The sequence below is a fragment of the Lepus europaeus genome, chromosome 5 (genome assembly GCF_033115175.1).
Source record: "Lepus europaeus isolate LE1 chromosome 5, mLepTim1.pri, whole genome shotgun sequence".
Taxonomy (NCBI): domain Eukaryota; kingdom Metazoa; phylum Chordata; class Mammalia; order Lagomorpha; family Leporidae; genus Lepus; species Lepus europaeus.
The window spans coordinates 119,071,676-119,084,346 of record NC_084831.1 but is presented as its reverse complement, the minus strand read 5'-3'; the positions used below and the strand labels follow the sequence as shown (position 1 = coordinate 119,084,346).

At 47.8% G+C, this 12,671-nt stretch overlaps 1 protein-coding gene across 1 annotated transcript; it reads right to left on the bottom strand.

Annotated features, from left to right (window-relative positions):
- Positions 1-10,267: 10,267 nt before the first annotated feature.
- LELP1 (late cornified envelope like proline rich 1) lies at positions 10,268-10,576 on the bottom strand. The gene has a single exon (XM_062193609.1). It carries the CDS (start codon positions 10,574-10,576, stop codon positions 10,268-10,270), a length of 309 nt encoding a protein of 102 aa, XP_062049593.1.
- Positions 10,577-12,671: the final 2,095 nt, after the last annotated feature.

Below are 12,671 nucleotides of genomic sequence, written 5' to 3'. Positions count from 1 at the left end.
CTTGGAGTGATTTGCAGAACCTGAAACAGACACAAAATTGGAAAGGATCTGGAATCAAAGCACAGGACTGGCACCTGGAGGATGGTGTGCAAGGATCCTGGGGAGAGTTCTTAACCCTAAGAACTCATTTGTCTGCTGCTTTTCGTCCCTTTCTCTTTCCTCTCCAAGGCTCAGCTCCCTCTGACACCCATCTCTGAGGTGGGAGTATTCTCATGGCCTTGTCTGCTCAGCCCCAAATGTCTTCTATTCACCGATTCTTTGGAAAATCCGGTGCAGGAGGCTAAACGGCATATACAGGATGATCTGATAGGCTCGAGAAATGGCAAACTGTTTTTAAAAGAGGAGTAGAAAATTCGTCTTAGGAGAGGAGCAGAGCAGCAGCCTTCAAAGCCTGAGCAGCAGGTAGAAAGGGCAGAGAAGTCTCCACTTACCTGGTCTCAGCAGGACCCAGCGAAGCGTGTGGACTGTGGAGCCCAGCAAGGTGGGGACTTTTATACAGTGCCCGGTCCAGCCTCCCACAAGACTGACCGACCACGTGGTCCTAATTGTGGAGTCACCATAACGAGCTACCTCTGAAGTCCCCAATGGTTTGAGTCACTGCTTGGGATGCCTGTTAAACCGTCTGCGTTTTGGCCTCTGGGTCCGCACCAGACCTCCACAGGGAGGGGCCGCTTTCAGATCTCTTTCATCAGCGGCGCTAGGAAGAGAATATTCATAAAATGTTATCGCAGTCTGCTTTCTTGTCTGCCCACACTGGCTCAGGATGTGGTGAGAGATAACATCCCCCTTGCTCATCTTGTCTTCAGCAAAAGGAAGACCTTGGGCAGAAGACCTGGGGTCTGTCTTGGTCAGGGCTCCTGTGGCCGTTTCAGGCTCCTCCACTGGGTGCCTCTTGGTTGAGCTTAGAAAGTCACGCTTCCAGATTCATGGGCAAGGACCTCTCTTGGGGTCTCCAGTTGACGAAGGACCTATATAGTTTCTTGGAGGGAGTGATTTTTTTTTTCCCTGCAGGGAGATCTTGAGAAATATTGGAGCCATTTATTGCTCCTGAGTTTCGAAGTAGGGTGAAGGGATGTCAGGGGCTGGAGCAAAGTAGGCAGTGCCTTCTTCTCAATCTTGATTTACGACGCTCTTTTCAAAGTGGCGTTGCTCACAGAGTGTTCACAGGAACCAAGAGAACAGGCTGGAACAGGTCAGCCTGTATTCTGGCCTCCCGGGAACTTTTTCTTAGAATGCATGTCAATAAAAGTTAGGGAGGAAGGAAAAGTTCCTAAGCAAACAGTTCCTGTTTCTCTGGGGTTTAGTTTGGGCTGTCGCTTTGCTCTGTGTGCCCTCCTTTTCTGTGCCTGTTGAAATCCTAAGCACTCTTCGAAGCCCTGTGCATGTCTTCCACCTGCCAAGAGCCTTTTCTTGTTACTCTAAACCTGCAGTGAATTCACCTCCTTGCCAACTCTGAGAGCATCTATTGTTTGTGCTGTGTACACAGCACTTATTATTGCTACTTGGAATTCCAGTTATTTGTGCGTAAGATTTTATTATTCTCCTGGGTTGTAAGTTCTTGGAGGGAACTCAGTGTGATGCATAGACGGTATACTCTACACAGGCCGGGATGTCTGGCTCGGTCCCTAGCAGGGTACATAATCCTGGGCCAGTCCCTGACCCTCTCTGGCCTCAGTTTCATTATCTTTGAAATAGGAAAGCTAAACTGTCAAAGGGGTCTGTTGCAGCGGTGACATTCTGTGATACTACACACGTGCTTGTGGATGATTATCCCAGCTATCCACGTGACTTGCTAAGCGTGTGGATGCATGTGTGTCTGGGTGTCTCCCGCTGACGAGGTTACACTATCCCTGTAGAAAGACTCGGAGTTCTGCCCTGTCCAGGTGGCTGTGGCACCGCTGGGTGAGTGCATGACCTCAGGTGACCTGTCTTTTCTGAGGAGTGCAGGGAGAGTCTCTGGGGTCTGAGCCCTCAAAAAGCAACCTTAGCATGGCACAGTCCCTGGTGCCACATCTTGGACAGATTTGGGGAGGCTGTCCCACCCCACATCTCAAGATAAGGTGACTAAGTAGTTTCTCTGAGCAGTCCCAGCCCTCCAGCAAAGTTGGAACTGATCTGATTTGATGTGAACTGATATGTAAGATTTTGGACTTCTTGAGCTGTCATTACTGGCAGCCAGGGTGTAATTAGACAGGGTCAGCAGAAGAGACACATGGATGTGCAGGGTATTGTGTTTTCTTTTCCATTCCCCTCTAATAACTACCTCCTTTGTTCATGGAAAGTCCCTAGACCCCTCTGATTCACTGGCAACACATTAGAGGGCAGTGGCTCTGATAAAGCTGAATGGGACAGAGTGCAGCTCATCCCACTTCCTGGGGAGCAGGTGCCTCTGCAGCACTCCCTGAGCTTGTGAATACCTGAGGGGGGGGGCGCATTGTCCTTCTCCCCTCGCTCGGGCCTGTGTCACCTCCTCGGGGTCTGAGTCAGGGGTGTGGAGGTGTGGCCTTAGGGCCAGAAGGGATGAGAGTCCGCCTGACTCTGCCTTCTCATTTGAGCCCCAGCACATGCTTCAAGCAGGAGGTGCAGAACTATTGACTACATTTTTTTAAATGAGGAAACTGAGGCACAAAATCATCAAGGGCCTTGTTCAAGGTCTCATGGTGGGTCCATGCCTGGTCTGGGCAATGGTACATGTGACAAAGGCTCAGGAGACCCCTGCATTGGAGTTCTTTATAAACTTCAGGAAGATCAGAGAGACACAGAGCAGCCAGTGCTTTTTTAAGTTTTGGAGTCTTGAGACTCCAGATATGCTGTCTGTCTGCGGGGAGTTCAGGTTAAAGGCCACTAAACACAGCCAATGGGGGAAAATGACGTTCCCAAGTTGTTTAGGTTCACTCTCGGTTTTCAAGCTTTTCCTGTTTTAGTCTGGTCATGGTACATTTTGGATGAGATCAGGGTTAGAAATCAGCCAGCTCGCTGTGACTTTGGTTAAGCACTTCCCTCTCTGGGCTGAGATCCTGAGAGCGCATTAACTGCCACAGTTAGCTCCAATGCCCCGATAAGCGGTGATGCAAAAGTCTCCTGGCTCTCACTGTGGGTCCAACTTGGGAGTGGCGTGGAGGGGAGGGCCCCCGGCCCCAGTTGCCATTAAAGGTGTTTGCCATCCTTTCCTTTACCTCCGTTTCTGCTCCACATCCAGAGTTCCAGACAGCACATGGCAAGAAGCCCTTTGCTACAATCAGGTGATGGGTTATGGCGCCGGGGGTCCACCAGGGTACTTGAGTATTATTGGTTTCTTGGCTTCCTGAATTCTGGGGCCCTGACCAGGGGTTTTACCTTAATTATCTGACATTATCACCATCTCTCATCCCTTAGTGATACTTAAGCATTTTATTTTATTGGATTTATCTGAGCGAGGGAGAGAGTGGGACAGGGAGAGAAAGAGGCAGAGGGTAAATGAGAGTGAGAGCAAGTGAGAGAGAGAGGTTGGCCGGTGCTGTGGCTCAATAGGCTAATCCTCCGCCTGTGGCACTGGCACCCTGGGTTCTGGTCCCGGTCAGGGCGCCGGATTCTGTCCTGGTTGCCCCTCTTCCAGTCCAGCTCTCTGCTGTGGCCCGGGAGTGCAGTGGAGGATGGCCCAAGTCCTTGGGCCCTGCACCCGCATGGGAGACCAGGAGAAGCACCTGGCTCCTGCCATCGGATCAGCGTGGTGCGCCAGCCACGGCGGCCATTGGAGGGTGAACCAATGGCAAAGGAAGACCTTTCTCTGTCTCTCTCTCTCACTGTCCACTCTGCCTGTCAAAAAAAAATTTAAAAAATATATATAGAGAGAGGGCACGCGAGCGAGAGCGCTGTAATCCTCTGGCTTACTCCCCAGACGCAGGAATGGTTGGGTGCTGAAGCCAGGATCTGTGAATTCAATCCAGGTCTCCCACATGGGAGCAGGGACTCAATTATGTGTGAATTAGCAGGAAACTCGAGTCAAGAGCTGAACTGGGTATGGAACCCAGGCACCCTGGGGTGGGATGTGGGCATCTCAACCTGCGTTTTAGCCACGAGGCCAATTCCTTCCCCTCTTAGTGTGCGTTTCTTTCTTGTTCTTTAGGTGAAGACACAAAAGCCCCTTCTCCCACTGAGGCTAAACAACTGACCCAGGCAACAGTGCTTCTTAGTGCGAAGCTAACTTGGAGCTGATGTCTGTGTGACCTCAAGCACTTTCTGCAGCTACGAAGGCTTCCAGGCTGAGACAGCTTGTTAGAGGCAGACTGCACCTTCCAGGGGAGGCGAGGGGGCAGGGTAGCAGGATCTTCTTCTTGGGGCCTGTGGGGGAAGTGGCCATGGACAGGATTGTGGCTGAGGCCAGGGCTGCCTTTCTCTTAGGCCTTCCATATTCAGCCCTTCTCCCTGTACCCACCACTCAGTTCTGGAGATGACCCCATGCCGTGAGGTGAAGAAGCGCAGCCGTCAAGGGCTCGGTTCAGAGCAGGCCTCCCTGCTTTGGAAAAGTGCCTGCAAAGCCACTGGTTACCTGCTCATTTGTTGTCAGGCATCTGCTGTGTGTGCCTGTCTGGCTCTTCCTAGAGAGTTTATGGGCCAGTGGGAGAGTGGGATTGTAAGCAAGTGCCCGGAATATGGCATGAGAAGTGTTAGAGGAAAGGAGGGCACGGCTTCTTTGAGAACGCAGGAGGCAGCATCTACCCAGCCTGTGGTGGGGGGACAGGAAGCATCTCTGAGCTGGCGACTTCTGGATTGAGTTAAAGTGTGAAGGTGGGGCCAGGTGCACCCTGCAGAGGACTCAGAGGAGGGAGGGTAATGAAGCTACCTGCTCCTGGGCTGCAGAATCTTAGGAGGAGGTGGAGAAGTGTTGAGAAAATGCTAGAGAGAGGGGAAGGGGCCAGTGCCTGGAGACCTCTGCACCGTAGGCTAAGTCACTGGGGCTATTCCGTAGGCAAAGGGAACCTTTGAAAGGCTTCAAGCAAGAAAGCGCCATGTTTAGGTAGGAACTTTAGCCACACTGCATTGGCTGTTCCCATGGGAGTCTGGAGGGAGGTAGGCTTTGGAAGTCAGTTAAGAGTTTGCGTGGTATTGGCAAGGGGAGGAGGGTGTTTCTACTAGAAAGAGCTGAGAATCTGTAGTCTGAGCAGAATTTCCTTTGAGCCTGGGAGAGCACATGGCCAGAGGTCTCATGCACCTGGAAGTTAAGTGCAGCCAGAAATATCATGGAATGCATTTCACAGTTTGCATCTTGGAATCTCTATGTTTGGCAAATGACTTACAGTGTTAACCGAGCTATGACACAAGGAGCAGTTATGACTTATTATCAGTAAAGTTTTCTGGAGTGTGCCACTGCTCCGGCCCCTGGGCTGGAAGTTTTGGTCATGTGGAAGCAGGACCCTGAACCTAGGGCAGGTTTGGGACCTGGCTGCTTCTTACTGCATCCCCAGTTGCCATTCACTTGTGGAAGTGGCAGATGCCAGAGAGCCATCTCTGTTTTCTGCCAGTTTCGATGATCGTGGACCCAGTCCCCCAGGACACCGGCCCCCCTCACAGCCATGGACCCCTGTTGGTCCCATTTCATGGCCAGCGATGTTCTCCCTGATTCTTGAGAAAGTGTGAGGCAAGGTGTTCTTGGTGGACTCTTCTTTTGTGACCGTCCTAATGAACCCTCAGAACTGCCTTGCCTTGAAAGGAGAGAGCTCGGGTCCTGCCCCTGCTGCTTATCTGTGAGCCGTCACGCCTGGCCTGGCGCTGCTGGGTCTGGTGATGCTGCTCTCGGGTGTTTCTTGTTTATTCAGCCCTCTGCTGTTTGAGTCAGGGCCCTGGTGACTGCCATTGGGGCTGGGAGTAATTATGGCATTCTTGGGGGAGACGGCACCCTAATCGTGTTTCAGCCATCTTCCCTGCAATGCCTTTGATCCAGCTCTTGGCTGGGAAAGTAGCCATTAAGAGATGTGTATCTTTAGTTTCATTTACATGGGAGAAATGAGAGCTAACCAGGCAATGGATGGTTTCATACTCTCCGAGGTGGCCTTTTCCCAGTCCATGTCCAGTGTTCTCAGAGCCCTCCGGGAGGGTACAGCCGCCAACCATAGTCTCGTGGAGCCACTGGAGGCCTGGGGCTGAGATCCTGCATCTGGAAGGGAGTTACCCAGGTGAGAAGCCTTCCACATGGCCCATGCTCCCTGGGACATCCTGCATTGAGTCAAAGGAAACCAGAAGTCTCTGAAGTCTTTATGATTATTTCTTGATTCATTAATTACCTCATGATAGTACTCTGCTGTTATTTAAAAACATATTAATGAAAATTCAGAAGCCAGTAAAAATAAAAATTTACTGGTTCACTAGTTTCCCTTAACCCCCTTGTCCTGAAATAATGAGAAAGTTCACGGCATTTTTGGTTAGAGAGAATTGCTTTATGCTGTGTGTGTAACTGGAGCCCTTCTTTCTTCTCTTTAAGACATTTGAATGACTGTATAATGTTACATCAAGTAACAGGTCCAAGATTTCTTTTAATAAACTTTATTAGACATTTCAATTATTTGTAAATTATGCCACAAGAACCAACTTTATTTACATATCTTCTCCCACCGTTTTGCAGTGATTTTTCTTGACATAAGTTCTATAGTTGGAACCATGGTGCCAAAGGGTTGAATTGTTTTATGTTTTTGACCCATAGTCCTACATTTACCAAATTCTTGTCTAAAAGAATTTTTATTGATGCTGTCAACAACAGTGGCACACTCTTTAGCGGTGGGATGATGAGGTTTGTTATTGTTCAGTGATGATTTAATGGATGAAAGAGAATATCACCTTGTTGTCCTGTCCCCTGCCTCCCTCCTTCCTGTCTTCTGTCCTCTTCCTTGTGATGTCCTGTGAGGTTGGAGGGTTTTCGCCTGTTACAGACAGTCCCCCAGTGCCCCAACCTAGGCTTCCAGAGGTTCCTGATGTCCAGCAGGCGCCTCTCTGCAGGGCTCTAGATCATAGGAACCTCAGGGCCAGGCTGTCGTCCTTTTCAGAAGCCTCCTCGTGTTGGAGGAAGTAACTACCAGTTTTCACATCTGGAAAAGGAGTGCGTGGCAGGCATGCTAAAGGCCTTGTCCAGCTCATGTGATTTAGAAGTCTGTTTCCTTAGCTAGCTGGTTACCCCACCTCTGTCTGGTGGGGTTTGGACTCTACCTGTTACACCCTTTGCTGTCCTGAGCCATCTTCCAGACCAGAAAGGGTACAGAGCTGCTTATGTGCCATGATTCCATAGGGAGCCACGCCAGATGTGGCCTCTTGTTGTCTCCTTATACCACGAGAGCAGAGAATCCAAAACCTGTTTTCATACACATGCTGTGGACTCTGATAATTCACAACTGGCTTTATCTGCATGGCAAAGCTTGGCCACAGGGATGGGCACATAATCTTCTAGGCAATCAGGTTTTTTTTTCCTGGAGGTACTAGAAGTGCTTATGCCCAACAGGTCAGCAAACTTGTGTCCAGCTGGTCGAAGTCTTTACCACATGGGGAGGGAGTCAAGAGGGGTGGAGGGAGACTAAAATGTTGGGTGGACTCACATGTCCAGGCCATGAAGTACTGGTTGCTACAATTCTCTCTTTAATTCTATGTTCCATCCCAATATCTTTCTCCCCACTATAAAACCATATATTTGGGGCCAGCACTGTGGCTTAGCAGATAAAGCCACTGCCTGCAGTGCTGGCATCCCATATGGGCACTGGTTTGAGTCCGGCTGTTTCATTTCCTATCCAGTTCTCTGCTGTGGCCTGGGAGGGCAGTGAATGTTGGTCCAAGTCCTTAGGCCCCTGAACCCACATGGGAGATTGGAAGAAGCTCCTGGCTCCTGGCTTTGGATCAGCACAGCTCCAGCTGTTGAGGCCATCTGGGGAGTGAACCAGCAGATGGAAGACCTCTCTCTCTCTGCCTCTAGCTCTCTGTAACTCTACCTTTCAAATAAATAAATATATTTTTTTAAAAACTCAACCATATATTCCTTTTTGTGTTCTAAGCTAGCTTGACATGTGTTCTCTCTTGTTACTCTTAAATAATCCACACTACCATATCGGTTGTGAATGCTTTTCCTGTTGATTCCTATTTTGTGTCCTCCCAGAGGCCTATCTATTTATTTAATCTTATTATAGATACACATAAGATTTCAAAAATAGAAATCCTATATACTGCTCACTGAGATTCTCTCAATAGTGACTTTTTATGCAACAATAGTTCAAATGCAAAAACAATTAAAACCTGAAAATATCACCCTAGAAATGCTGCAAGACATTGGCCTGGGCAAAGAATTCTTTGGTAAGTCTTGAAAAGCACAGACAATAAAAGCAAAGATAGACAAATGGGATTACATCAAGCTAAGAAGATTCTGCACATCAAAGGTAACAGCTAACAAACTGAAGAGAAAACTGACAGAATGGAATAAAATATTTGCAAACCATGCATCTGATCAAGCATTAATATGCAGAATATACAAGGAGCTCAAGGAAACAGCAACAAAACAAGGAATTCAGTTAAGAAATGGGCAATGGGTATGAATAGGCATTTTTCAAAGGAAGAAATACAAATGGCCAAGAAATAAGAAAAAAATGCTCAGGATCACTAACCACCAGGGAAATGCAAATAACCCAATGAACTATCACCTCACTCCAGTTAGAGTGGCTGTTATCTAGAAATAACAACATAACCATTGCAGATGAAGTTGTGGAGTAAAGGATACTCTAATATACTGTTGTTGGAAATGCAAATTGGAAAACAGTATTGACATTCCTCAAAAAACTATAAACAATGTACCATATGACCAAGCTATCCCACTCCTGGGAATATATTCAAAGGAAGTGAAATCAGTATATGAAAGAATGATCTGTACTCCCATGTTTATAGCAGCTCAACTCACAAAACAAATATATGGGATCAACCTATCAACCTGGATGTCCATCAACTGATGATTGGATAAAGAAAATGTGATGTATGTGTGTGTGTGTGACATATATATATATATATATATATATGCATGATAGAATATTATTCAGCCACAAAAAAGATTTAAATCCTGACATTTGCAACAGAATGTCAGATCATTAAGTGAAATAGGATCCAGACAAATACTACACATTGTCTCTTATTTGTGGAAGTTAATATATAGAGTATAAAAATGTGTGTATGACATATCATTTGATAAATAGCCATAAATATGGCTTCACTGAATTATACCGTGTGCATGACAATATACTTTTTTCTTCACATTCTGATCAATGTCATGAATCTCTTACTTTGTGATATCAATATCTGTTTTCAAAAATAGTAAATATGTATATATATTGTGTCTAAATATGAAGTAAAATGGGAAAATGTTAAAAATTGTTAAATTATAATACTAAAAAACTTAAGAAAGTGACAACTTCCATTTTTTTAAAGAAAATCTGGCTGTGCATCCACAGGTGCTCAGGAGGTTACCGGCTGATGAAGAGAAGCCTGCACACTAGTTCGGGGGTGGTGAATGTTAACACTTGGACAGGTGTAAGTGCCCCCTTCATCCAGCATTCACTGTGTCCCAATGAATTGGTCCCTTTGCATCTGGTAACTCTACAAGCTTCACAACTATGCTGTAACAGCTCTACCAGTAGCATCATTGTTCCTTTTGCAGAGAGTTGAAAACTGAGGCACAGAGAATTTAAGCAGCTTTCTTAAGGTCACAGTGTTTTTGAAGAGCGGAGCTGGAGTTTAAGCCCAAGGAGCCTGTACTCAGGGCCATTTTGCCTAAGAGCTACATAATGAAACTCACAAGGGTCATAGAATGTGTTTCCCTGAGCCTTCCTGGACCTTTTACCAATGGCCCACCCCTCTTTCACCCTCATGTTCTCCCTCCTGTTTCCTAAGAGAGACACTTTACGTGGTTGTAACCATATTTGTGAGGCTCTGGGGTTATGCTCCAAGAGGTTCCAGTGTTTCCCGGGCACCCTCTCTGGAAGAGGCACAACCTTTGAACAGCAGGGTGGGGGGCAGAGCAGAAGTCAATCCTCAAAGGTCATTTATAGTGGAGGGTTGGGGTTCTTTCCTCACTCCCCAGGGCTTACTTCTTTGACTTAGTGCTGCAAAACAAAAACATAAAATAAAACAAGACCGACCAAAACCCCAGGAGAAGTCATGCACAGCAGAGGAACACATTTACTTGTCAGTTCATGGTTTCAGTTCCAGCCTCATGGTGTTGTACATGGTGCACAGGTTGGCGGCAGTGAGGTGGAGGGATGCCCAAGGTGCGTCATTCTGGGGGTGGGCACGGAGGTGGGCAGGGTGGTGGGCATTTGGGAGGACAGGGCTTGGAGCAGGGCTTGGGAGGGCATGGTGGGGGACACGGAGGAGGACATGTTGCAGGGCACACCGTGGGGCATGGCGGGCACTTTGGTGGTGGTGGACACTTTTCCCGTGGGCACTTGTCAGAGCAGCGTTGCAGTAGCTTCTTCAGACAGCTGGGCTGGCATTTGGCCTCACACTTTTGTTCACACCTGGGATCGCAATTCTTAGGTTCCATCTTGGGCTCGCTAGCTTTATTCTTATCATCACTCGACATTGCTTATTGATTATTCTTGCCCTGTAAAAGACAGGTGAAATGGGTTGTGGGTAGATGGGAATTTGTAGGACCTTCCTGCCAATCCTTACATATATTTTTAAAGATTTATTTATTTATGTGAAAGAGTTACACACACACACACACACAACGAGAGCGAGCGAGAGAGAGAGAAAGGGAGAGGTCTTCCATCCGCTGGTTCACTCCCCAATAATTGGCCACAGTGGCTGGAGCTGAGCAGGTCTGAACCAGGATGCAGGAGCTTCCTCCGGGTCTTCCCACACTGGAGCAAGGGCCCAAGGACTTAGGCTATCATCTACTGCTTTCCCAGGTCATAGCAGAGAGCTGGATCAGAGGTGGAACAGCTGGGACTCAAACCGGCACCCACATGGGATGCTGGCACTGCAGGCAGTGGCTTCACCCACTATGCCACAGTGCCAGCCCCCCATCCTTATTCTTAAGAATGCGTTTCGTGGTGTGGTTGGGCTCTAGCCTGCCTTGTTTAAGGCCTGTCCTTGTCATGGATTTATGTTAGTACGTCTTGGCCTTTCCACCCTTTACTTTCTTTTCTCTTTTCTCGTTTCTATCCCATAGACTATAACAGGAGTTCTTAACCTTGTGTCCTGGGATACCCTCAAACAGAAGAATTGCATTTAAATACAGTTGCCCTCTTCTGTAACCCAGTATGTTTGAAAACATTATTTCAAAGAGTCCTCAAGTTTGATCAGATTGCTGAAGATATCCATGGCCCAAAAACAGGCTTCAGAGGGCACCCGTGAGGCTACTTTCCCATCCATTTGGAGGGAAATGGAGAGAATATGAGTGACCTTTGGGACCTGAAGGGACATTTCAATCCTGTGTCTTATCTAAGCACCTCCCCCCAATCTTGGGAATTGCTTTGTTCACTCCAGAACTGGGGAAGACACTTGAATATCTACTCTGCCTGGGTTCCCATGAAACACTCCAGAGCCTCCCCACCCCTCACATGTTCTGCAAAGTGACTCAGGCAAGGAAAGAAATCAGAGGAGGAGGTAAACTGGGAAATTCTCACTTCTCTGGACATCTGAATGTGATTTTCAGACGGGAACTCCTTTTTGCCCCTCTGTTGAGCTTTGCCCTATGCTAGATCTTGCTCTAAGATAGTTTAACTTCTGGATATGGGTGGGCTTTTCAGTCTTTGGCACTGCTTCAAGTTGGATCTGACTGGCACACCATTCATTTCCTCCAACAGTATGAAAACACGGTGTTACCTAACTTAGTTTTAAAACAAGTATGGATCTCTGGGGAGGCAGATCCTTAAACTGAACTCTAAAATTGTTAAGAATCTCCATTCCAAGGTAAAGTTCACCCTAGGTGTTGCTACTGAAAATGACAGAGACTTCTCACCCAATATAACTCTCTCAACCCTGCCTGGGGTGCTGCAGGTCCCTTCCAGGGCAGGGGAAGTAAAAGTGTGGCCATTTCCATTGTCCAAGTACAACTCACCCCTTTGTGCTGCTGGTTAGCTTGACAAGTAGTCGAGTGAGAGAGATGGTATGGCTGTGCTCGGGAAGGTGGATTTTCCCTCTGGTTCCTCTGCCCTGTTCTGAGGAAGCACAGGGTGGGGGGAGGGGTGAGCTGCACTTGTGACATCATCAGAGTATCATGGAGGAGCCATTGTTGTGTGTCTCCAGAACTCCCAGCTCCACTCAAGCCCTTGATATGAGAATACAGCCATGGTTAATCACCCCCCGAGTTGTCCCACCCACTCCGTGGGTCCCACAAAATTAACACTGGCTGCAGGGAAGACTCGAGCGGTGAGGACAGGAGGCTCATTGCTGCTCAAAGCAGGAGAGCGGGCTGGCTGTCTACAGCTGGTTTCCACTTCCTCCCCAGCTCCCAGGGTTTTCACAGCTCTGGTTGTGCCCCGGCTCTACCTTTGGGGAGGCCCCCTGAATTGATGATGGCTATTTGACTCCTCTCTTCCCTATTTTTTCTAACATGAGATTCTCAAATTTTCTTTTACCACCCCACATCTGCCTGTCCAAGGCCATGGATTATGTTAGCTCTTTTCCTCAATGTCTCTGAACAGATTCCCTGGGTTTTGAGCTCTGTGACT

What these genes read in the sequence shown, in the direction of transcription:
- LELP1 (XM_062193609.1), bottom strand. Translation starts at nt 10,576, where the DNA reads ATGTCGAGTGATGATAAGAATAAAGCTAGCGAGCCCAAGATGGAACCT.